The sequence below is a fragment of the Aquarana catesbeiana genome, linkage group LG03 (genome assembly GCF_042186555.1).
Source record: "Aquarana catesbeiana isolate 2022-GZ linkage group LG03, ASM4218655v1, whole genome shotgun sequence".
NCBI lineage: Eukaryota > Metazoa > Chordata > Amphibia > Anura > Ranidae > Aquarana > Aquarana catesbeiana.
The window spans coordinates 319,252,118-319,277,123 of record NC_133326.1 but is presented as its reverse complement, the minus strand read 5'-3'; the positions used below and the strand labels follow the sequence as shown (position 1 = coordinate 319,277,123).

Genomic DNA, 25,006 nt, shown 5'->3' with positions numbered 1-25,006 from the left:
TTCTGTACAGAAGTCGTTTTGCAAGTCGCCTCGGAAGTCGTTTGCAGGTCGCCTCGCTGAGGCGACCTGCAAGTCGTGCCGCCCCTGTGTGAACCGGCACTTACCATCACAGAAAAGAAAGGAAAGGTGAAGGAAAGGAAAAGTGGAAAAACCCCTTTAAAAAAAAAAAAAAAAAAAAAAAAAAAGAGAACAGAGACAGTTTGCTATCATGAAATGGCACAATCAGGGTTAAACTTACCAGGAGATTTTTCAAGGATGTCTTGAAATTTTTCTCTTTCATAATCAGCTAACTGTCGCTGAAGCTGTGGTCTAACATTCTGAATAGTGTAATTAACCATATCCATTTTCATGAGGTCCAGAACATGAAAGACATCCCTAAAGAATATCAAGAAACGTTAGGTTAAAACATTTTAACAGTAAGGGAAACAAACAAAACAGAAATCAAAGTAATTTGGTTCATACTCATGGCAGCCTCCAGCCATCCAGTAACTTATGGTCATGGCCCAGCCAGAAAACCTGACTTAAATCCACAGTGCATCCGGAAAGTATTCACAGTGCTTCACTTTTTCCACATTTTGTTATGTTATAGCTTTATTCCAAAATTTACTAAATTCATTATTTTCCTCAAAATTCTACAAACAATAAAATCTTTGCAAATTTATATAAAAAAAAAAAAAAAAAAAAAAAAAAAAAAAAAAAAATACAGGGCCTTGAAAAAAAGTATTCATACCTCTTGAAATTTCCCACATTTTGTCATGTTACAACCAAAAACGTCAACGTATTTTACGTGAAAGACCAACAAAAGTGGCACATAACATTGTGACGTGGAAGGAAAAGGATAAAATGGTCTTCCAAATTTTTTACAAATATCTGAAAAGTGTGGCGTGCATTTGTATTCAGCCCCCTTTACTCCGATAGCCCTAACTAAAATCTAGTGGAACCAATTGCCTTGAGAAGTCACCCAATTAGTAAAAAGAATCCACCTGTGTATAATTTATTCTCAGTATAAATACAGCTGTTCTGTGAAGCCCTCAGAGGTTTGTTAGAGAACCTTAGTGAACAAACAGCATCATGAAGGTCAAGGAACACACCAGACAAGTCAGGCATAAAGTTGGAGAAGCTTAAAGCAGGGTTAGGTTATAAAAAAAAAAAATATATATCTATATATATCTCAAGGAGCACTGTTTAATCCATCATCTGAAAATGGAAAGAGTATGTATGGCACAACTGCAAACCTACCAAGACATTGCTGTCAACCTAAACTGACAGGCCAGGCAAGGAGAGCATTAATCAGTGAAGCAGCCAAGAGGCCCATGGTAACTCTGGAGGAGCTGCAGAGATCCACAGCTCAGGTGGGAGAATCTGTCCACAGGACAACTTTTAGTCGTGCACTCCACAAATCTGACCTTTATGGAAGAGTGGCAAGAAGAAAAAAACATTGTTGAAAGAAAACCATAAGAAGTCCCGTTTGTGAGGAGCCATGTGGGGGACACAGCAAACATGTGGAAGAAGGTGCTCTGGTCAGATGAGACCAACATTGAAGTTTTTGGCCTAAAAGCAAAACGCTATGTGTGGCAGAAAACTAACACTGCACATCTCCCTGAACACACCATCCCCACCGTGAAACATAATGGTGGCAGCATCATGTTGTGGGAATGCTTTTCTTCAACAGGGACAGGGAAGTTGGTCAGAGGTGATGGGAAGATGGATGGAGCCAAATACAGGGCAATCTGAGAAGAAAACCTGTTATGCCGTGTACACACGATCGGACATTCCGACAACAAAATCCATGGATTTTTTTCTGACGGATGTTGGCTCAAACTTGTCTTGCATACACCACGGTTGCACAAAGTTGTCGGAAAATCCGATCATTCTGAACGTGGTGATGTAAAACACGTACGTCGAGACTATAAACGGGGCAGTAGCCAATAACTTTCGTCTCTTAATTTATTCTGAGCATGCGTGGCACATTATGCGTCGGATTTGTGTACACACGATCGGAATTTAGCCGATCGGATTTTGTTGTCGGAAAATGTTATAGCCTGCTCTCAAACTTTGTGTGTCGGAAATTCAGACGGAAAAAGTCCGATAGAGCCCACACACACGATCGGAATTTCCAACAACACAATCCGATCGCACTTTTTCCGTCGGAAAATCCGACCGTGTGTACAGGGCATTAGAGTCTGCTAAAGACTTGAGACTGGGAAGGGGGTTAACCTTCCAGCAGGACAACGACCCTAAACATTCAGCCAGAGCTACAATGGAATGGTTTAGAGCAAAGCATATTCATGTGTTAAAATGGCCCAGTCAAAGTCCAGACCTAAACCCAATGAGAATCTGTGGCAAGACTTGAAAATTGCTGTTCACAGACTCTCTCTAACCATTCTAAGAGAGCTTGAGCTATTTTTCCAAGAATGGGCAAAAATGTAACTCTACAGATGTGCAAAGCTAGTAGAGACATCCCCAAAAAGACTTGCAGAAAATTGAAAACCGTGTATCATTTTCCTTCCACTTCACAATTATGTGACACTTTGTGTTGTTCTATCACATAAAATACATTTACGTTTTTGGTTAACATGACAAAACGTGTAAAATTTCAAGAGGTATGAATACTTTTTCAAGGTACTGTAAGTATTCACAGCCTTTGCTCAATACTTTGTTGAAGCACCTTTGGCAACAATTACAGCCTCAAGTCTTTTTGAGTATGATGCTACAAGCTTAGCACACCTATTTTTGGGTAGTTTTTCCCCATTCTTCGTTGCAGGACCTCTCAAGCTCCATCAGGTTGGATCGGGTGCGTTGGTGCACAGCCATTTTCACATCTCTCCAGAGATGTTCAATTAGGTTCAAGTCTGGGCCACTCAAGGACATTCACAGAGTTGTCCTGTAGCTACTCCTTTGTTATCTTGGCTGTGCGCTTAGGGTCGTTGTGCTGTTGGAAGATGAACCTTCACCCCAGTCTGAGGTCCAGAGTGCTCTGGAGCAGGTTTTCATCAAGGATGTCCCTTTACATTTCTGCATTCATCTTTCCCTCGATCCTGACTAGTCTTCCAGTTCCTGCCTCTGAAAAACATCCCCACAGCATGATGTTGCCACCCCCATGCTTCACTGTAAAGATGGTATTGGCTAGGTGATGAGTGGTGCCTGTTTTTCTACAGACATGACGCTTGCCAATCAGCCCAAAGAGTTCAATCAGACCAGTGAATTTTGTTTCTCATGATTCGAGGGTCCTTCAGGTGCCTTTTGGCAAACTCCAGATGGGCTGTCATGTGCCTTTTTCTGAGGATCGGCTTCCGTCTGGCCACTCCACCATACAGGCCTGATTGGTGGAGTGATTTAGAGATGGTTGTTCTTCTGGAAGGTTCTCGTCTCTCCACAGAGAAAGCTGGAGCTCTGTCAGAGTGACCATCGGGTTCTTGGTCACCTTACTGACTAAGGCCCTTCTCCCCTGATCGCTCAGTTAGGCTAGGCAGCCTGCTCTAGGAAGAGTCCAGGTGGTTCCAAACTTCTTCCATTTATGGATGATGGAGGCCACTGTGCTCATTGGGACCTTTAATGCTGCAGATATTTTTCTGTACCCTTCCCCAGATGTGTGCCGCGATACAATCCTGTCTCCGAGGTCTACAGACAGTTCCTTGGACTTCATGGCTTGGTTTGTGCTCTGACGTGCACTGTTAACTGTGGGACCTTATATAGACAGGCGTGTGCCTTTCCAAATCATGTCCAATCAACTGAATTTACCACAGATGGACGTCAATCAAGTTGTAGAAATATCTCAACGATGATCAGTGGAAACAGGATGGACTCAATCTGCATTTTGAGTGTCATGGCAAAGGCTCTGAATACTTATGTACATACATTTTTCGTTTATTTTTAATACATTTGCAAATATTTCAAGCAAACTTTTTTTCATGTTGTCATTATGGGGTATTATTTGTAGAATTTTGAGGAAAATAATGAATTGAATTTGTGACTGTCATCCCCCCCCCCTACCCCAAGTCTATAGCTCTCCCTCTGTCTTATCTCATTAGCTATGCTTGTTCTATTGCCATTGCCATGTGCATTTGTGTGTGTGTTTGTTCTCTTTCTTTCTTTTCCCACAGAAATTGTCACTTTTCTTAACATTCTGCTAGAACTTTTGTGAATCAGTACTGCTAGGACCTTGAAGAAGGGGACATACCCGGAAAACTTGTTCTAAACATTTTTTGTTAGTGGAAATAAAAAAAAAAGTATCACGGACAGTACTCAATTGTTTCTGTCGCAAGTGCATTAATACGGCTACAATCTCCTCAAGCAAGATGGAATAAGGCTGTAACAGAACAAAATGTGGAAAAAGTGAAGCGCTGTGAATACTGTCCTGGTGCACTGTAAATGGGGTCAAAGTCTGCATGCCCACTAGGAAGAGGACCTGGCTGAAATATTTTTCAAGCAAAATCTGTTTGGTGCTCGGCAGGGCACAGTGAGGTTCACAGGATTGGAAAAAAATGTATTTATTTCGCCATAGTGGCTTCACTCAGGATGTTGGCAGATTTATTTAACCACTTGACGCCCACCACCGTCAAATGACGGAGGAGCGGTGCGGCTCTCGTTCTGCTGGACATCAAATGACGGCGCCCAATCTCTATAAGAAGCCAATGACGCGGCTCCTCAACCATGTGATTGACTGTGTCCAATCACAGCTGGCCACATGTAAATGTGTAAGCACTGTTAATTGGCTCTCCTCGTCTCACACTGACAGAGTATGTGGCGAGGAGAGCCAATCAGCAGCACCTCCTTGCAGGGGAGACCAGGGCAAGCAATCAGGGCAATCAGTGCCCTGATTACAGTAAAGCCATAGCAGTGCCCATCAGTGACACCAATCAGTGCCCATCAGTGCTGCCCATCAATGCCACTTATCAGTGCCCATCAGTGCAGCCTCGTCAGCGCCCATCAGTGCCCATCAGTGCAGCCTCGTCAGCGCCCATCAGTGAAGGAGAAAAATTACTTATTTACAAAATTTACTGACAGAAACTAAGAAAAACTTTTTCTTTTTTTTTTTTTCTTAAAATTGGTCTTTTTTGTTTTGTAAAAAATAAAAAACCCAGCAGTGAATAAAATACCACCAAAATAAAGCTCTATTTGTGTGAAGAGAATGATTAAAAATTCATTTGGGTACAGTGTTGCATGACCGCAAAATTGGCATTCAAATTGCGACAGCTCTGAAAGCTGAAAAATAGCCTGGGCAGGAAGGGGGTGAAAGTGCCCAGTATTGAAGAGGTTGAAAAGGGCAGTTTCACTAAAAGTGACATAATGGGGGAGATTTACTAGAACTGGAACACTTAAAATCTGGTGCAGCTGTGCATAGTAGCCAATCAGCTTCTAACGTCAACTTGTTCAATTAAGCTTTGACAATAAAACCTGTATGTCTTCCTCCCAAGCCATGAACATGATTGAAAGCAACTGGTTTCATGTCGCATTCTATGCACCCGAGTCCATGTTCTTCTTGGTTACTAGTTTCACTCATTACTGCTCCTATTCATATTGCATTGGTATGATCTTAAAATGTTAAAATGGTTCAATTTACAACATTTGCATGAATTTTCTTAACAATTAATACAAATGTTTGTGAAATAAAAGTGACATAAGGTAAAAAGATTTTGGAGGAACTGCATGAGTGCTGCTATCTTTTTGTGTTATATTGTAGTGCGTCTTCGGAGAAGACATTTGCACTGCCAGGGAGTGGTGAAAGCACAGGAAGGGGTGAGCTGTATGCCTTTGTTTGTCTTTATAAACTAAAAGGGCTATTGTCCTTTAGGAAACAATATTCGAACTCGCAAGATTTTATTGGACAGCTTTTTGTTTGATCTTGGCCCACTCAAAATAACAGAATTAGTCATCCTTTCCCTCATTGCCTAGGAGTACCGCTGAAAAGCATGATTGACATGAAGCTCGATTCACATAGGACAAAAATAAACCTGCAGCTCTCCTAACACTTCTTAAATATGGTCGAGCTCAACACTATTAATAGATAAGCACTTGGGCTTTCTGAATTCAGGGAATGACCTTTGGGGAAGATGAAAACTAGCTAGCTCAAAAGAACTTTCTATTGATCTTATCAGTTTGTAACACAAGAGAGAGCCAGCTTTGTATCCCAAGTGTTATATATTGTGCGTCGTGTGCTCTTACCTTTTCATTCATTCAGCACATACAGAAAATAGGCTGTATTAGGACCGGTTCACACTGGTGCGATGTCAGAGATCGGATGTGATTCGCACCACACTGCAGTGAAAAAAAAAAAAATCACATGCGATCTCTGTGCGATGAGATTTCAGACATAAAGATCGTATGGCTGATTTTGCAGCAAACTCACCGCAGGACCCTTTTTTTTGTCCGCAGCAGAATCGTATCGTATGGGTGTTCACACCCATGCGATCCGATTCCTGTCCGAGTTTGCAGATCGCACTGTAATATGCAAATGATTTGGGTTTGTCAATAACTTTTACCTGACACTCCCAGCAGTTCACATAGGGCAGTGTGAACTGCCGCTGGGAAACATGCGATGCGGGAAGCCGCAGTGGATTCGCAGGGTTCCCACATCGCAGCTGTGTGAACCGGCCCTTATAACTGAAGGTCAGTCCATTTTGAACTGGAATCTCAGTCTAGCTAGCTACCCATCACATTCTTGTCTTGTAGACTCCAGCATTAAAGAACACCTGTCATGAGAGAAGTGTGGAGGCATGATGTAAGTGAGTGTCAGCATTCCTGATCTTTATACCTGTTCAAATCAAAAGCTTAACCTTGACGCTAAAGACTAAGCATGACAGCTAGAAAACCAGCATTTTAAAATGGAAAGGTCAGCAGTTGTAACTTCCATTATTCTCACATGGAAGGTATACGTTAAAAAGACACAGTCAGACTATTTTTACAACAAACTTCCCATATCATTTTTTGATCAGTTAACATTTATTTACATGTAAAACCTCCCTTGAGTAGACATCCAAAAGCTTGAAACTGCTGCTGAGTGCCACCATTTTGAATGTTTTTTACCGTCATGCATGAAGGTAAAAAACCTTCACCTTTTACAACCACTTTAACACTGGCAGTAAAAGGGAAAAAAAAACTGTTTTCTGTAACCGATTATAAAGTGTGAGCAGGAATTTGGCTTCAGTTTGTTAGTGTATTTAAAATCTGCTCCCCTCCCACCAGACTGAATGCTGTGCTGTCCAAATGTGCGCCTTCATCCAGAGTGGGGGACACTCTAATACAGGAGGAGATGTGTTACTGGCTAGATCACCAGGTGAAAACAGCGGGAAAATAGACTAAAAAAATAAAAACAAATGCAGCCACCATATTTAATGATTGGTAAGCTGCAATATATTACATTTTTAATTTTGGCTTTTATACCGCTTTAAGTAATTTGCCTATATATATATATATATATATATATATATATATATATATATATATATATATATATATATATATATATATATATATATATATATATATATATATATATATATATCTCACAACCTCTATGACAAAGCACACATGCACACTTTACTAGAAGGACAAGCAGTTTTAAAATTGAAGGGGCATTATCAAGCCTCAGTAACAATGACAAGAAACCTCTAGGAAAGTCAAAAGATAGATAATATAAAACAGTTATTTAGATTTGTCCACAGACACATTTTTGGACAGCAAAGTACTTTTAAAGGATAAGTTCACCTTTCAGAAAAAATAGTAAATGCACATTTATTATGTTTTCCTACAGAAGCATGCAAAGCATTGCACCCATTGATCAGTGGATTGTGGGTGCAATGTCAGGCTGCTGCAGACACGACCTCAAGCTTTCTGCTCCTACCTCTGTACGAGCTGTTAGAAAGCTGGAGGAAGTGTCAGTGGACCATGGGAGTGCTCATCAGCGCTCACATAGTCCATTCAGAGCTACAAGTCCATCTGATGTGGTGGCAGACAGGACCTGTAGTTTCTTCGTTCACAGATCCCTGAATGAATGACGCAGCTGTGCGGGCAAAGCCCTGGCACAGTCACATCAATTTTGAATGTGACAGTGACTGTGGGGTAGAAGAACCTCTGTCTGCTGTCACAGGGAAGTGGGGGCCCGGGGGGGGGGGGGGGGGGGGTGCTGGAACACGTTACACCCCAAAACTGAACTTAGACTTTAATACCCTTGCTCAGCTATGGGGTCTGGGATACTTAAAGCTTTGCTAGTCGAATAAGTTCCCATGAATCTAGTTGCCACCATTTTTGCAGATGGCAACATTCCTCTGATCCACTAGAGCTGCTAGCCTTATCTTCAGGCATCCTAAATTTAAAAAAACAAACAAACTGCTAGGATGATGACAAAGCAATATTGTAACAAGTATACATATTTTAAACAAATAGGACCATAAGACTGAATGACAGCGAACTCACCTCAACATTTGCACAATGTCACCAGTGGCTTTCAACTTTTTTACATCTTCATCTCTGACTGGAGCACATAATTTTCCCATTATGTTAATAATATAACTTCCAAGTTTGGGGAGATCAACCGCATTATGCTCCGCTTGCTGCCTTATTAGGTCCACATCTAAAACTTCGCAGATCTGGGTCCGTAGTCTGTTTGTACCCCGCGATAGAAAGGAAAGCAAGATCTGCAATACAGAAATAACATTACAAAATGTTGAAAATGCTGAAAAAAAAAAAAAAAAAAAAAAAAGGGAAGATCCCACCATTGCACAAAAAGATAAATAAATAGAGATAAAAATGTCAAATGGCAATGGATGTACTGTATATCTGTCTACTACTGGTTTACAAGACCAAAATCCACATTGCAGAAAGCTTGATGCGACTTTTAGTAGAGTTGGAGGAAGCAGGCACTTCAGCCATATATACCTACCAAACAGGATTTTTGTTTGCACTGTTTGATAAAATTAAAGTGGAACTTTAGTCAGAAGAACAAGTCCTGGTAGAGCACTTCATGCTGGCTTTTACTGTTTAACCACTTGAGCTCCTTCACGACCAGAGCATTCACGACTGAGCCGATGTCAGCCATAAATCATTGGCTGGGACCTGCTGACAAAATCTTGCTGTAGCCAGTGACGGAGCTGGTTAGCAGGAGTGTGTGCATGCGCACCCCTAACTCGCAACAGGCTGAATCACGTAAATGTACGTGATCCAGCCTGCCCATGCCCCCCCGCCCACAATAAATGTACTGTGGGCAGGTGGAAACTGGTTAAAATCCAATAGGGCCCTGTGTCACCCTGCTCTGCACATTCTCAGTTGCTTTCTATCCTCGACACTGTGCCTAAAATCAGAACTAATAAAGGCCGATCAGCTGACAGCCTTAAGATTTACAGTTCCTTAAGAGGAAAGAAAGGAACAGGAATGGCACAGACTGTGTGGAGGAAACACAGATTAGAAAGGGAGAAAAAAAAAAAAGCAGAGTGGTGACCGGACAAACTCTGCTGCCCTGCATAGTGTGTACTTGTCTCAGTTAGGAGCACTAAGTGTCATTTCTGTCTGTTGCTTCATTTCTCGATCTGCATGAATCACTTCTGACAAGTTTCCCAGACACCTAGAGAAAAAAAAATTGAGGGTGTCCTCCAGCAGATTGACAGCCTCAGCTCTGTTGCTGTGTGAAGGGGTGCGTGTCCTTTCCCTCTAATCAGCTCTCAGAGCACTGCAGAGTGTAACATCAGTAAGTGAAAGGGGCCTAAGGAAGTGACTGCTCTGGGCTTCAACAAAATGGCAGCCTCCAGCAAGAAGAAACAGGAGCCATACTGAAGGCATATGGCAGCACACACTAATTTTGGTAGCAGAATTATAATTGTGGCATGCACGTTCTTTTGTTAAAGAACATTAATTGGTATCCAATTGTTATGGGTAAAGTTCCACTTTAAAATACAGCAGTAAACTTACCTCTTTTATCTCATCAAAAAGTTTGATTGCATGTTCATACTGGGGAGGATCTTCTTTAAGTTCTGACTCCAAACAGTCCCAGAATGCTTTGTGAACAATCTCCTTTACCCTCCTTTCTAAGCTGTTAAACATATCAGTGACAAAAGGGGGTTATAATACACGTTTAGATTTTCCCAGCAAGACAAAAAAAGTGATTTTTTTTAATGTCATGTCTCATTTTCTGCCTCTCAGAAATTCAGGCTGTACTTGTTAGACCTGTTCAATCTTCTTTACAGTTTAAAACATAGCAGAAACATCAGGCAGAATTGGGTCAGCAGAATAGCGAAGCATAATACTAAAAGCCTCTCCTTTTACCTACAGGCAATCAAGGGGAATGTTTTGATGGGGAAAATATATAGAAGGGAAAACACAAATGTGGGAGCCCCTAAAGCTGAATAAACCAAATGTATACAAAAAATAGGAAGTTTCCCCAGGGGTTTTTTTAGCAGCAGAGAATTTGTATAAAAAAGTAGTTGATGTAAAAAATCATTTAACAGACAATAATAATTTCAAATGAACAATAATGAATCATCCATATAGGTAATGCGACACAAAAACAAACATGGAACATCACTCATAGCAAGGAACACCCTATGTACAAGCATGGTTTGCCAATCGTATTTATGACGTATGCATCCACATGAAAAACCCTGATGTATTTCGACCCTTGCCATTTTTCGGTCTCTTCAGGGGGATTTATATTCTAGGAAAATATCAAAGTATCTAATTAAAGTCATTGGACAATATAAAAAAAAAAAATGTAAGCATAGCATTTCGAATTGAGCAAAATTATATCTCTATACACATAAAGGTATAGTTAACAATGGTTGGATGAAGACGTAAGGATGTATCGCACAAACCAGCATTGCAGGATTGCAGTTGTCCAAAGATCCCATCGCTGCCGCACATCCCCCCCGCGTCCTCCGGGTGGGCGCATAGTCCACCGAGCTTGTAGGGGGCCACGTTCTAGGACCCGGAGGAGGAGGATGAGGGGTAAAACACCTGCAGATGGACATGCAAAGACTTTTTGTAAGTAATCGTTTAGATAATGTTGGAGGAGTGTATAGAAGTGCTTGGGTGGGGTGTAGTGATGTGATTAGTGAAGTGAGAGTGCATGATGTGGGATCGACTGATGGGGCAAAACAAGTGTAAAAGTGAAATAAAAAACAAAAAAAAAAAACCCAACACACTTAAAACTGAAAAACAAGTGTTAAAAATGTAAACAGTTGTATATGTGAAGTGAGAAGAAAAGGGGGAATAGGTTAAATGAAATGAAATTATGAAAGTGAGATGGATTTAGGTGCCAAAAAACAAGTGATGTGACACGGAATAGTATATACGGTACGTAAAGTAAGAGGATATGACTAAGGTTTTTACAACATAGTAATAATGGTGTAAGGTGAAAAAAATCACGATGTTGGAAAATGAAAATAAATGGATATAACACAAGTACATAGATTAGCCAGTCAAACAGCATTCCAAAAAGCTGCACTTACCAAGCACTCCATCAGTTTTGTATTAGTATATGACAGCATTAAAAGGGAACACCTCAGGATCTCCTGGGAGCTGTGGGGTTTTAAAGGGTCTGCAGACATGTGGAATCACTGTTTGAGCATAGGAGCAAATCCTTTTTCTTGGGGTGCAAAAAGCTATTCCCCCCCCCACACTTTTTTCATCAGTTTGCAGGCATTGCAGTGTTTTACTTTGTCCATCCTCCAGGTGCGGGCCGTTGTGTTCAGCCCTGTGACATTGGGTGGGTGCCTCTTTTCCGCCCCACTTCCCAGCACGGTGGGGAGATGCGGTTGCGTTCTGCGATTCTCCCCAATGCGTGTTTCCCTACAGTTGAGTCGTCTTCACCCTACCCGCCCCCCCCCGTGCCACCGTGGGGAGCCCTCTCCGTGCCGGCGGCGTCCCGTAATCGCCACCGGACTGTCAATGACGTCGCGCTTTTGCGTCGGAGGCGACGACTCATGCCGGGGCCATGCCTTCCGGAACGCCGAGGGGACCACGCGAACGATGCCTTTTTGGCGCCGCAGACCCATTGGGAGGGTGGATGGGGAGGGGCCTGACACCTGCAGACAATGGACAATCATGCAGACACTTTAAAACCCCACAGCTCCCAGGAGATCCTGAGGTGTTCCCTGGTAATGCTGTCATATACTAATACAAAACTGATGGAGTGCTTGGTAAGTGCAGCTTTTTGGAATGCTGTTTGACTGGCTAATCTATATACTTGAGTTATACCCATTTTCCAACATCGTGATTTTTTTCACTTCACACCATCATTCCTATGTAGTAAAAACCTTAGTCATATACTCTTACCTTGCGTACCGTATATACTATTCAGTGTCACATCACTTGTTTTTTGGCACCTAAATCCATCTCACTTTCATCATTTCATTTAACCTATTCCCCCTTTTCTTCTCACATACAACTGTTTATACTTTTAACAATTGTTTTTCTGTTTTTTAGTGTTTTTTTTTTTTTTTCTCTTCACTTTTACACTTGTTTTGCCCCATAATCAGTCAATCCCACATCACGCACTTTCACTTTACTAATCACATTACCACACCCCACCCCCCACTCAACCTTTCTTCACTGTTAGCCAACCCTTTTTATAACCAATCCAACTAACGAATAAACTACGTTATGTTATGTATAACTTAATTAATTTTTCTATAACATGAATCCACTAGTGACCAAATAACAACCAGCCTACAGCTGCCAAGCACTTCTATACACTCCTCCAACATTATCTAAACGATTACTTACAAAAAGTCTTTGCATGTCCATCTGCAGGTGTTTTACCCCCCATCCTCCTCTCCGGGTCCTAGAACGTGGCCCCCTGCAAGCTTGGTGGACTATGCGCCCACCCAGAGGACGCGGGGGGGGGGTGATGTGCGGCAGCGATGGGATCTTTGGACAACTACAATCCTGCAATGCTGGTTTGTGCGATACATCCTTACGTCTTCATCCAACCATTGTTAACTATACCTCTATGTGTATGGAGGTATAATTTTGCTCAATTCGAAATGCTATACTTAAATTTTTTTTTTTTTTTTTTATATCCAATGACTTTTTATTTTGATATTTTCCTACAATAAAAATACCCCTGAAGAGACCGAAAAATCACAAGGGTCGAAAAGCATCAGGGTTTTTCATGTGGATACATACGTCATGAATAAAATTGGCAAACAATGCTTGTACATAGGGTGTTCCTTGCTATGGGTGATGTTCCATGTTTGTTTTTGTGTCGCACTACCTATATGGATGATTCGTTATTGTTCATTTGAAATTATTATTGTCTGTTAAATGATTTTTTACATCAACTACTTTTATACAAATTCTTTGCTGCTAAAAAAACCCCTGGGGAAACTTCCTATTTTTTGATGTGGAAAATATTAACCTTAGGCTGGCCATACACTTAATACATTTTGACCAGTTCCTAATGAAGTGGCTGAAATGTAAGCCAGGGATGCTTCTGTTAGCACCTTCTGGTCCGACATTCTTCAATCTGAAATCGAAGGAGTAGGGTGGAAAAGCCACGATCGTCAGCTGCACAATACAATAGCCGGCAAGAGAGATTCTCTCATCCATGCTGTTTAGTGTGGCTAGAGGAATTGATCAATTCAATCTGTGGGGTGAAAGAGAAATTTTACTGTGCATGTTCAGCTTAAATGTGGAGTGCCAGCCTGGGTAAAAAAAAAAAAAAAAAAAAAAAGTTAAAAGTCAGCAGCTACAAATACTGTAGTTGCTGACTTTTAAAATAAGGACACTTACCTGTCCAGGGAGCCAACAATGTCAACACCCAAAGCCGACCCGTGTGCAGGCGCCGGCATCCTAACTAAGGGAAAACAGGAAGTTTACTGCACATTGCGCGAAGTCGTTCCATCATCTTCTGGGACACACAGGTCCCTGAAGGCAACAGGGATGGGGGGGGGGGGAATAACCAGAGGAAGTGAAGTACGTCACCGCAGCGCCGTGGGACTGAAGTCCCGGAGAAAATATAAAGATAAAAAGGTATGAGGGAAAAAAAAGATATTCACAAAGGGGGTGGGGTATGCTTACGTTTTGTAAAGGAGTTCAATTTTTGCCTGGAACTCCGCTTTAAGGAGACTCTGAGTTCCCTAAACATACACTATCTTGTCAAAAGTATTGGGACGCCTGCCTTTACATGCACATAACCTTTAATGGCATCCCAGTCTTAGTCTGTAGGGTTCAATATTGAGTTGCCCACCCTTTGCAGCTGTAACAGCTTCAACTCTTCTGGGAAGGCTGTCCACAAGGTTTAGGATTGTGTCTATGGCAGGGGTCTCAAACTGGCGGCCCTCCAGCTGTTGCAGAACTAAAAGTCCCATCATGCCTCTGCCTGTGGGAGCCATGCTTGTAACTGTCAGCCTTGCAATGCCTCATGGGACTTGTAATTCTGCAACAGTTGGAGGGCTGCCAGTTTGAGACCCCTGATCTATGGGAATGTTTGACCAAACTTCCAGAAGCGCATTTGAGGTCAGGCACTGACGTTGAACGGGAAGGCCTGGCTCGCCCTATAATCTTATCGATGTGTGTTAATGATTTAGAATCCTTGTGTCTCAGTATATTTTGTAATTAATCAAGCACATGGGGAAGCCACGACAGCTTGTTCCATACGCAACCTATGCCTCTTGCTGACATTTCTTATCTCAAGGGTAGGTTCTGGCTGACTGAAGACAACAGACCCAAGCTGGCCATACATGGCTCGAATTTCATCTGATTCCTGCTGAACTGTCCTAAATTTGAGCTGTGGGTGGCACTGTCAGCACTACAAAAGTCAATTTAAAAATTGGCTGAGACAGATGGAAAATTATCGTCTAAAAAGTGAATGCATCCTATCAGGTACAGTCGCTGTTCAGGTTTTCAGGCAACCTTGGGTGCTGTGGTTGCCCGAATACAATAATCGGCAGTGGAGATTCCTCCAAGCACGTGGCTTAGCTCATATAGGGGAATTGATTGACTCGAGGCTGAAGTAGCAAACATGAAGCGTGTATGATTGGTGGCAAACACTCACAATGCACTTGGTGCAACTAGGTGGCACTTGACTTTATGGAGCTCACAGCAGTGTTTTGTTTTTTTTTTATTGATGGCAGGAATGTAAATTTGGGAATGTTGCCAAACCTTCAACTGAATCTTATGAAGTGTGATTTGTAATGATAGATTCATTTGTGCAATACTGAGCTTTCAGAAGAGCTGTAAATATACAGTGAAAGTCACATAAGTTGCCAAGTTTGATATCGGATTTGGCGATAGGCATATTCCATGAACAGCAAGAAGCGACACACAGTTATTCATAGTAACCATCAGAATTTACTTTACTGAAACCAGGCCAGTACAAGATGGTATTTTGTTAATACTGCATTTTTCTCCTTGCAAGGGGTTATTTACCAAGCCATACTGTGGAACACAGTTTAAAGTAAGACTGCTCAGAATTAGAAATCAAGGTTTCGATGGGTACCCAGTAATCCTGAGTATGTACAGATCTGAAATCTCACAATATAGTTAAACAGGGGAAAAGTCCATCTATGCCCAGTATTAAACTCCCTGAGGTGGAGTTTGTATTTAGGCAAATGCCCACACACTTGCTATAGCTTTAAAGATGAGATTTTAGTTTCACCAATACCTGTTTTTAGGTGGATCAACGTTCTCCATGTGGAAGTTCTCATTTGCAACAATTTCATGGGCCAGTATTAAGTTTGACAGATCTCTTGTGGTTGACATAATTTCATCAAGTGTCGCTGTCTTTGGTGGACTTGCTAGAAACAAACAGTACAAACAATGTTTCCAAAATGGTGACAAATAAATGAGTTTCCTTAGGAAAATTAGTAAGTAACACTTACCTGCTATCAGGTATAAAGAAATAGCATGCAGACACCTATAGGTTCCTGCACGTACCTCTTGCAGCTTACATTTTTCCCCGTGCCAGAATGCTGACCTGCTCTACCAGACACATTCCTATTGGCCAATAGAACCAAGAGAACTAACTGCCCAGCATTTGGAGCAGGAGAAGCAATGAAAGCATACTTTATACCTAGCGATTTTTCCTTGTTATGTGCTAGACCAAGGGTCTCTAAAATTTCTAAACAAAGGGCCAGTTTATGATCCTTCAGACTTTACAGGGGCCGGACTGTAGTAAGAGCAGAAAATGCCCCAGCATCAGTGGGAGTAGACCATGTCTTAGGCTTGGGGGTCAGGGGTGAAAATTACATAGCACTCGTCAGTAGATGGAGAAATAGTGCCCCATCATTGGTATTAGTGGGAAGAAATATGCCTCATCATTGAGGTCAGTGGAAGGAATAGTGCCCCATCATTGGTGTCCATGGAAGAAATAGTGCCCCAATGTTGGTGTCAGTGGGAGGAATGGTGCCTCATCATTGGTGATCATAGAAGAATTAGTTCCTCATTTCAGTGGGAGTAACAGTGCCCCAAGGGCCAGATAAAAATAAGCAAAGGGTCACATCCGGCCCGTGGGCCGAAGTTTGGAGACCACTGTGCTATACCATTAGGGTGCCTAGGCTTTAGGTAGCTCAGAAGCAGCATTTTTTTATTCATTGTGAACAAGAGGTACTTTATTATTTAGAATAAATTATATGTTTTGCTAATGTTGACATATGCACCATTGATTCATAAGAAATAAAGTTTAATGATAGTTTCACTTTAAATGCTTATAGTGGCACATTATTCAAGACACAAGAAGGCTGCCTGGGCATGTCCAACGTAATATGAATCAGTTGCTGTGGCTACAGTAAACCATTCACACTGTTAGAATGCTTATTAGGAACATTCACATTCCCCTGAAACTGATACACGGTAAGTTTCCATACCTATGGATATCAAATTGTCACACCAAGGTTATGATTGGCTAATGACAAATGACTACAGCCTAATAGGCACTTACACACAGGGGAAGCATGCTTGCTTGAAGAATCACTGGTAAAACTATCCCGTGGAGAATCGCTGTCACAAGATGAACAGGCCATGCTCTCAGAGAGGCGAGATGTGTCCGAATCACTTAGGTGGTCCTCATTTCCAAAGGCTTTTTCGTCACTGTATGGCATTTTAGTTGCTGTAAACAAAGAAGTCCAGCATATGAATGGCCTCAATAGGGAAGAAAGCTCAGGTTAAAAATACTACTGTAAAGCCAGTCATTGAAAGGACAATGGCCAGACAAAGGTCCCAAGGTTTACTGCAATGAATTAGAGCCAATAAACAAAAAAAAGTGTGGCTGAAAAATGCCTTCATGTTGAATTATTTCCCGAAATGCAGAACTGAAATTGTATGTAGATAGCATCAGGCAACATGAGGTGCAAATAATATGTGAAATATGCCTGTTCAGAATAAAAAGAGTAAATGTCACTGCCTTGCAATTATTTAGAGAACAACCAAATTCAGCATCTTTTGTTTCATCCAACGACAGTTTTTTCTTTTTATGGTGAAGGATCACCCATAAAATGATGTTACACAGGGTGTTGGAGGGGGTGATTGCACCCCTCTGATCTATGTTTACTGCCTACATTGATGTGCATTTGCTGAGTGTAATTGCGGTACATCCTGCATAATAGAGTACCTAATGTAATTGGGGTGCATCCTGCTCCTGCAAAATACTGAAGTGTAACTGGTAGTTGGGGGGGGGGTTGGAGTTTTAGAGTACGGAGTATAATTGGGGTGCATCTTGCAAAGGGTAAGTGGGGGGCGGGGGGTTGCAGAATGCAGAGTGTACTTGGGGTGCAGTCTGCTGAGTGTAATTGGGGAGGGTGGTGCAGGTTGTAATTGGGGAGGGGGTGCAGAGTGTTGAGTGTAATGGGGGGCGGAGTTTCAGAGTGCTGAGTGTAATTGGAGTTCATCCTGTAGAGTGCTTAGTGTGATTGGGGTGCATCCTGCAGAGTGTTGCATGTAAATTTGGGGGACGGTGGGTGCAATCTGAAGATTGCAGAGTGTAATTTAAAGGATGGGGGGGTAGTTGCAGAGTGGAGTGCTGAGTATTTTTGGGGTGAATCCTGCAGAGTGCTGAGAGTATTTGGTTGGTTGGGTTGAGAGTGCTGAGTGTAATTAGGGGGAGCTGCAGGGTGCTGAGTGTATTCAGGGTTTATCCTGTAGAGCAGGGATATGCAATTAGCTGACCTCCAGCTGTTGCAAAACTACAAGTCCCATCATGCCTCTGGGTGTCATGCTTGTGGCTGTCAGTCTTGCTATGCCTCATGGGACTTGTAGTTCTGCAACAGAGCTGGAGGTCCGCTAATTGCATATGCCTGCTGTAGAGTATAATTTGGGGGGGAGGAAAGAGTTGCGGAGTGCAATTGGGGGGGGGGAGGGGTGTTAGAGAGTGTGATTGGAGTTCATCCTGTAGGGCCTTTAGTGTAATTAGGGTGCATCCTGCAGAGTGCTGAGAGCAATTGGGTGCTTGGGGTGGGAATGCCAAGTGTAACTGGGGTGCATCCTGCAGAGTAATGAGCTTAATCCAGATCAATAAAAGCTCCTACATTTATCAGCACTGAATGTAAATACAGAAAGTACTCTGATCAAGAATTACCTATCAATTCCTTATTAATACTCAAAGATAAACAAAGATTTAGCCTGCATCCTGGTTCATAGCCTGTTCCTGAACTGTATAAATGTGCAGTAGAAAGTGTTACGTGTGTGTCAGACACATAGAAGAGGTTTCCACTACCTGATCATTTCCTGCCAAACATCTTTTGCCTATGGGTGGGTACCCTTCAAGAGGAAGACGAATGTAGCAGCACAGCAATAGTACATTTAGCATGTGCTCAATGCAAAACACGTATTACAGTTCAGAGATCAAACAAATTGCCTGGGTTCACATTTGTGCGATGTAAACACCACAAGTGAATCGCACCGCATTCCTGTGCATATCACATGCGATGCCTGTGTGGTGCGAATGCAGGCATACATTTTGTATGTCTGAAATCGCATTGCATCTGCACCAAAACGGTGCAGGATCCTCCCCCCCCCGCACCTGCATCGCATGGGTCTTAACACCCATGCAATGCGATTCTGGCAATCGCACTGTGTTTTGAAATCTGTTTTGGGGTGTTGCTAAGATAACATTGACACCCGCAGCAGATCTCATGGACTGCAATGTGGTGTGGGAACTTCACATGATTTGCTGCATTTCCTGCATCACATAAGTGTGAACCAGGGCTTTGAGAGAAATCAACCTGGGTAAAAGTAAAGAGTGTAAAATCTGGTGCAGCTGTGCATGGTGGTCAATCAGCCTCTAACTTCAGCTTGGTCAATTAAGTTTTGAAAAAAAACCCTGGAAGTTGGTTTCTATGCAGAGCTGCACCAGATTTTCCATTTCCCAGTTTTAGTAAAATCAAGCCCTTGTGACATATTTTACCCCCCAAAAAACAAAAAGTAGATAAAAAGTGTATATACAGTATATTATACTCCTAGATTGTAAGCTCTAACGAGCAGGACCCTCTGATTCCTCCTGTATTGAATTGTATTGTAAGTGTACTGTCTGCCCTCATTTTGTAAAGCGCTGCATAAACTGTCGGCGCTATATAAATCTTGTATAATAATATTATTATATTATACACATACAGTATAGATCTATCACACCAGAAGCCATGCGCTCAGCATTACCACCTGTATAACCAGGCCCCTGACCTTGCCTCCTACATCCCAGCCTCAATCTTAACATGTATGTATAACCAAAACTTTTTTTCCCCCCCCATTTTTGATAGTGTAGGGAAGGATTAGACTCTCTGTCATGTTTTTATTGCTGTTTCTGTCCCTACTAGGGATCATTTGTCCTGGTGAAAATTGTCACCAGAGCCAAATGCAAGGAAAAATCCAACAGCTGTCACTGCAACGGGAAGAGAGGGGATATTACTTTCAGTGACTATTACCCGGTTTCCCCGAAAATAAGACCTAGCGTGATTGTCGGTGATGGCTGCAATATAAGCCCTACCCCCCAAATAAGCCCTAGTTAAAGTCCTTGTAGGTCTTATTTTCAGGGTAGGGCTTATTTTCGGGGAAACAAAGTAGGGCTTATTTGGGGGGTAGGGCTTATATTGCAGCCATCACTGACAATCACGCTAGGTCTTATTTTCGGGGAAACAGGGTAAGAGGGATTGCCTTCACTTTGAAGGCCTTTTGTCTCCCTTCCTGTTGTGTTTTTTTGGTCAGAAAGTGAAGAAAAATAAAGAAGGAAAATCAACAAACTGACAAGGTTTAAAGTGAAACCATTCCTTAATCTGTCCAAAAGTAGAAGTTTTGGCTTTAGATATACTGCAAACTACTCCCACTAATCCCAGACTCCAATGCTAACCTAACCCTTATGCCGCGTACACACGGTCAGACTTTTCGTCTACAAAAGTCCGACGGACGCCGACGGACCAAATCCGGCGGACAATCCGATCGTGTGTGGGCTTCCCCGGACTTTCAGCTGACTTTTCCAGCCGCAAATCTGACGGACTTTAGATTTGGAACATGTTTCAAATCTTTACGTCGTAACTCCGCTGGACCCAGAAATTCGCTCGTCTGTATGCTAGTCCGAAGGACAAAAACCCACGCTAGGGCAGCTATTGGCTACTGGCTATCAACTTCCTTATTTTAGTCCGGCGTACGTCATCACGTACGAATCCGTCGGACTTTTGTGTGATCGTATGTAGGCAAGTCCATTCGTTAGAAAGTCCGCCACAAGTCCGTCGGACGGGCTGTCGGACTTTTGTAGCTGAAAAGTCCGACTGTGTGTACGCGGCATTAGACCCGGTTCACACAGGGGTGACCTGTCAGGCAACTTAGCCGCCTGACAAGTTGCGCTCCATTCTGTACAATGGAACCGTTCTAACAAGAGCGACTCAAGACGCTCTGACTTAGAAAAAAGGTTCCAGTACTACTTTGGGGCGACTTCAGAGCAGCTTGCATTGACTTCTATACAGAAGTCGTTTTGCAAGCCGCGATGTACGGGTGGCTTCAGAGTCGAGCGACTTTGAAGCCGCCCCTGTATGAACTGGCACTAAAGTCTAAACTAAAGCTAGACATACCCTTGAAGTTTGCGGTTATTCAGCTTGCAGTCTAAACAAGACTAAATTAAACAGAGTCCTCCATCCATGCTAAACAATGTTGAAGGAGGAATCTCCACTGCTGACTTTTACGTTCTCACAGCCTCAGCACCCACAGCAGTGTGAATACCTAAACAGTGACTACATCCGATTGGACGAAGTCACAGTTTAGCCAAGAATTGTCCACCTCCCTCAATCAGAGCAAAAGCTTATCTGAGCTGTTGAGTTTGCCTGGTGTTCCCCGGGACCAATGTCAATACTCATAGTTGTAGTGTGATAGATCCCTAACAGATGTCTGTGAAGGATCTTTTTTTATCCAGGTCATGAAGGGGTTGATTTACTTGGCCCTGGTCCACACTGCCGCGACTTGAGAGTTCAAAGTGGCATGACAAGTCACTCCCCATTAACAACAATGGCACCGTTCTAATCGATGCAACTCAAGTTGCTCTGACTTAGAAAAAGCTTCCTGCACTACTTTTGGTGCGACTTGCATTGACTTCTGATAAAGAAGTCATATGCAAGCCATGATGAAGTCGCGCAGGGCAAAAATTGAAGAAACACTCCTAAAGCCACTTACGTATAAACTTGATTGGAAGAGAGAAAGGGTAAAGGGCCACAGGGCCCCAATTTGGACTTTACAGTCAAGATGGACACTGATATAGTACAAAAATATATTTTATTAACACCAAGTCATATCAAACAGGTCAAGTAAAAAAGAATTAAAAACATAAGATAGTAATGAGTATCTAGTGTAAACAAGAGAGTTGACACCAAATAAACGGCGGTGAGCCCCTGTGCGTTAAGTCACGCAGGGATGTCGGATTTAAAGTCGCAGCAGTGTGAACCACAGCTAAAATTGGAGTGTGCAAAATCTGGTGCAGCTGTGCATAGAAACTAGCTTCCAGGTTTTATTCTACATTCACAACAGAGGCGGGTTTGAAATTGTGCGAGTTCAGCTGAACTCGCACAATTTCAAACCCGCATTTCATTGCGAGTTCGGGGGGGGGGGGGGGCGAATTGGCAGACATCTGTGCGGGATCATGCACAGATTTGCCAGGAAGGGAGGGAGGAGAGAGGGAGGTTGAGTCACAGGAGGGCCAATGAGAGCTGCAGAACAGGAGTTGTGTGTCTGTGTAAATCCAGGAAGTGAACAGGCAGCAGCTTCCGCTGCCCACAGTTAAAATGGTTTCAGCCAGACTCAGTGGAGGGAGCTTTCTACAGCATATTTGGCAAGTACAGAATCACAGTATATATAAAATATGCAAAGTGGTTGGAGGGAAGCTTCAGAATGGCAAAGATGTTTTTATCACAAATTATGTACACAGACTGTAGTTCCTTTTTAACTGCACTTGTTCTGTAATGTTGAAGTTGTTTTGTAGCTTGTGGAACCCATTGAAGAAGGGGCTTGCTAAGCTTTGAGATGTCTTCAACATTACAGAAGCAGTCCAGTTGAATGTGAATAACTACTACTAGATATCCCTAATGGATTTGTTTTATAAACATGATATAACATAGTTGTAATCTTCATTAATACGGACAAAACGATAGGCTTTTCATCTGTATATAGTTAGCACACACAAGCTCTATAGCAGGCCTAATCCTGAACTGGATCCTACTCAGTGCAGTCTCTGAGCTGTAAGGTGATAGTGCTCAGACACCAGCTGGTAAACAGCAGCACTGCCCCATAGGAGGTGATCACTTTGTTCGGACCTTACAAGGCAAAGCTTTGCAGGATATCAGGATCTACCATTCAGACATCAGTAAACATCTACAGGAAACCATATACACAGGTGTTGCATCAGATACAGTGCAGATAGGAGATGCTGAGTTCGAGTGAACAGGCTCCCAAATTGCTGGGTGTTGTAGTCCACGTGTATCAGCAGTAGGCATGCTCTCTTATGGAGAGACGAAGTTTATTAACTACTTGACCACTGGGCACTTAAACCCCCTTAATAACCAGACCAATTTTCAGCTTTTGGTGCTCTCACATTTTGAATGACAATTACTCAGTCATGCAACACTGTATCTATATGAATTTTTTGTCCTTTTTTTCACACAAATAGAGCTTTCTTTTGGTGGTATTTAATCACCGCTGGGTTCTTTATTTTTTGCGCTATAAAAGAAAAAAGACCGAAAAATCTGTAAAAAAATAAATTTTTCTTCATTTCTGTTATAAAATTTTGAAAATTAGTAATTTTTCTTCATATATTTTGGCCAAAATTTATACCGCTACATATCTTTGGTAAAAATAACCCAAATTAGTGTATATTATTTGGTCTTTGTGAAAGTTATAGCGTCCACAAGCTATGGTACCAATATCTGAAAATTGATCACACCTGAAGTACTGACGGCCTATCTCATTTCTTGAGACCCTAACATGCCAGAAAAGTACAAATACCCCCCAAATGACCCCTTTTTGGAAAGAAGACATTCCAAGGTATTTAGAAAGATGCATGATGAGTTTTTTGAAGTTGTCATTTTTTCCCACAATTCTTTGCAAAATCAAGTTTTTTTTTTTTCTTTTTTCACAAAATTGTCATATTAGCAGGTTATTTCTCACACACAGCATATGCATACCACAAATTACACCCCAAAACACATTCTGCTATTACTCCCGAGTATGGCGATACCACATGTGTGAGACTTTTACACAGCGTGGCCACATACAGAGGCCCAACATGCACGGTGCACCTTCAGGCGTTCTGGAGCACCCAGGCCAATTCTGACATTTCTCTCCTACATGTAAAAATCATCATTTATTTGCTAGAAAATTACATAGAACCCCAAAACATTATATATGTTTTTTTAGCAAAGACCCTAGAGAATACAATAGCGGTCATTGCAACTTTTTATCTCGCACGATATTTGCGCAGCAATTTTTGGAACGCGTTTTTTTTGGAAAAAAAACTGTTTTTTGCTTTAAAAAAAAACAAAACAGTAAGGTTAGCCCAATGTTTTTGCATAATATGAAAGATGAAGTTACGCCGAGTTAATAGATACCTAACATGTCACCTTTCAAAATTGCACACGCTTGTGGAATGGCGCCAAACTTCACCACTTAAAAATCCCCATAGGCGACGCTTTAAAATTTTTTACTGGTTACAAATTTTGAGTTACAGAGGAGGTCTAGGGCCAAAATTATTGCTCTCGCTCTACCGATCGCAGCGATACCTCACATGTGTGGTTTGAACACCGTTTTCATATGTGGGCGGGACTTACATATGCGTTCGCTTCTGCATGCGCGCACACGGACAGGGGCGCTTTAAAAAAATTTTTATTTTTTTTTATTGTTCATTTTACTTTATTTCTTTTAGTTTGACACTTTTTTCCAAAAAAAAAAAAATTTTTGATCACTTTTATTCCTATTACAAGGAATGTAAACATCCCTTGTAATAGGAATATGGCATGACAGATCCTCTTTACAGTGAGATATGGGGTCAATAAGACCCCACATCTCACCTCTAGGCTGTTCCTGAAATAAAAAAAAAAAAAAATCCTGGCTTCGATCATAGCGGTGAGTCGGTAGAAGCACCGGAGGGCGGCGGGAGGGGGGGCGTCCCCTCTCGCCTCCCGTAAGAACGATCAAGCAGTGTAACAGCCGCTACGATCATTCTTATGGTGTAGGGAATCGCCGGCTGAAAAAGATGATATCTGAATGATGCCTGTAGCTGCACCCATCATTCAGATATCCCCGCACAAAGTCAAGGACGTCGTATGACGGAAGGCGGGAAGTGGTTAAAACGCTTTTTTTTTTTTTAACACAAAGTTGTCCATTTATACAATATTTCTAACACATAACATGTATATACCAAAAATGACCCCCCAAAATAGATTCTCCTACTATTCCTGAGTACGGCGATACCACATGTGTGAGACTTCCACAGCCTGGCCACATACAGAGGCTGGGTACGGCTGAGCATGGCTGGGTATTGCAGAGTATCGCCGAGTATGACTGGGTATGGCAGAGTATGGCTGGGTATCACCGAGTATTGCAGAGTATGGCT

At 42.1% G+C, this 25,006-nt stretch overlaps 1 protein-coding gene across 2 annotated transcripts in view; it reads right to left on the bottom strand.

Moving 5' to 3' along the window:
- TCP11L2 (t-complex 11 like 2) overlaps positions 1 to 25,006 on the bottom strand; it is a 97,954-nt gene that overhangs the window by 11,065 nt on the left and 61,883 nt on the right. For both annotated transcript variants that reach the window (XM_073620395.1, XM_073620394.1), the window contains exons 2-6: positions 16,871 to 17,038; positions 15,596 to 15,728; positions 9,904 to 10,024; positions 8,416 to 8,636; positions 239 to 375 (exon numbers count right to left, since the gene is read on the bottom strand). In XM_073620395.1, coding sequence (XP_073476496.1) covers positions 239 to 375; positions 8,416 to 8,636; positions 9,904 to 10,024; positions 15,596 to 15,728; positions 16,871 to 17,030 — 772 coding nt within the window. In that variant the 5' untranslated portion in view covers positions 17,031 to 17,038. The remainder of the gene's footprint in view (positions 1 to 238; positions 376 to 8,415; positions 8,637 to 9,903; positions 10,025 to 15,595; positions 15,729 to 16,870; positions 17,039 to 25,006) is intronic.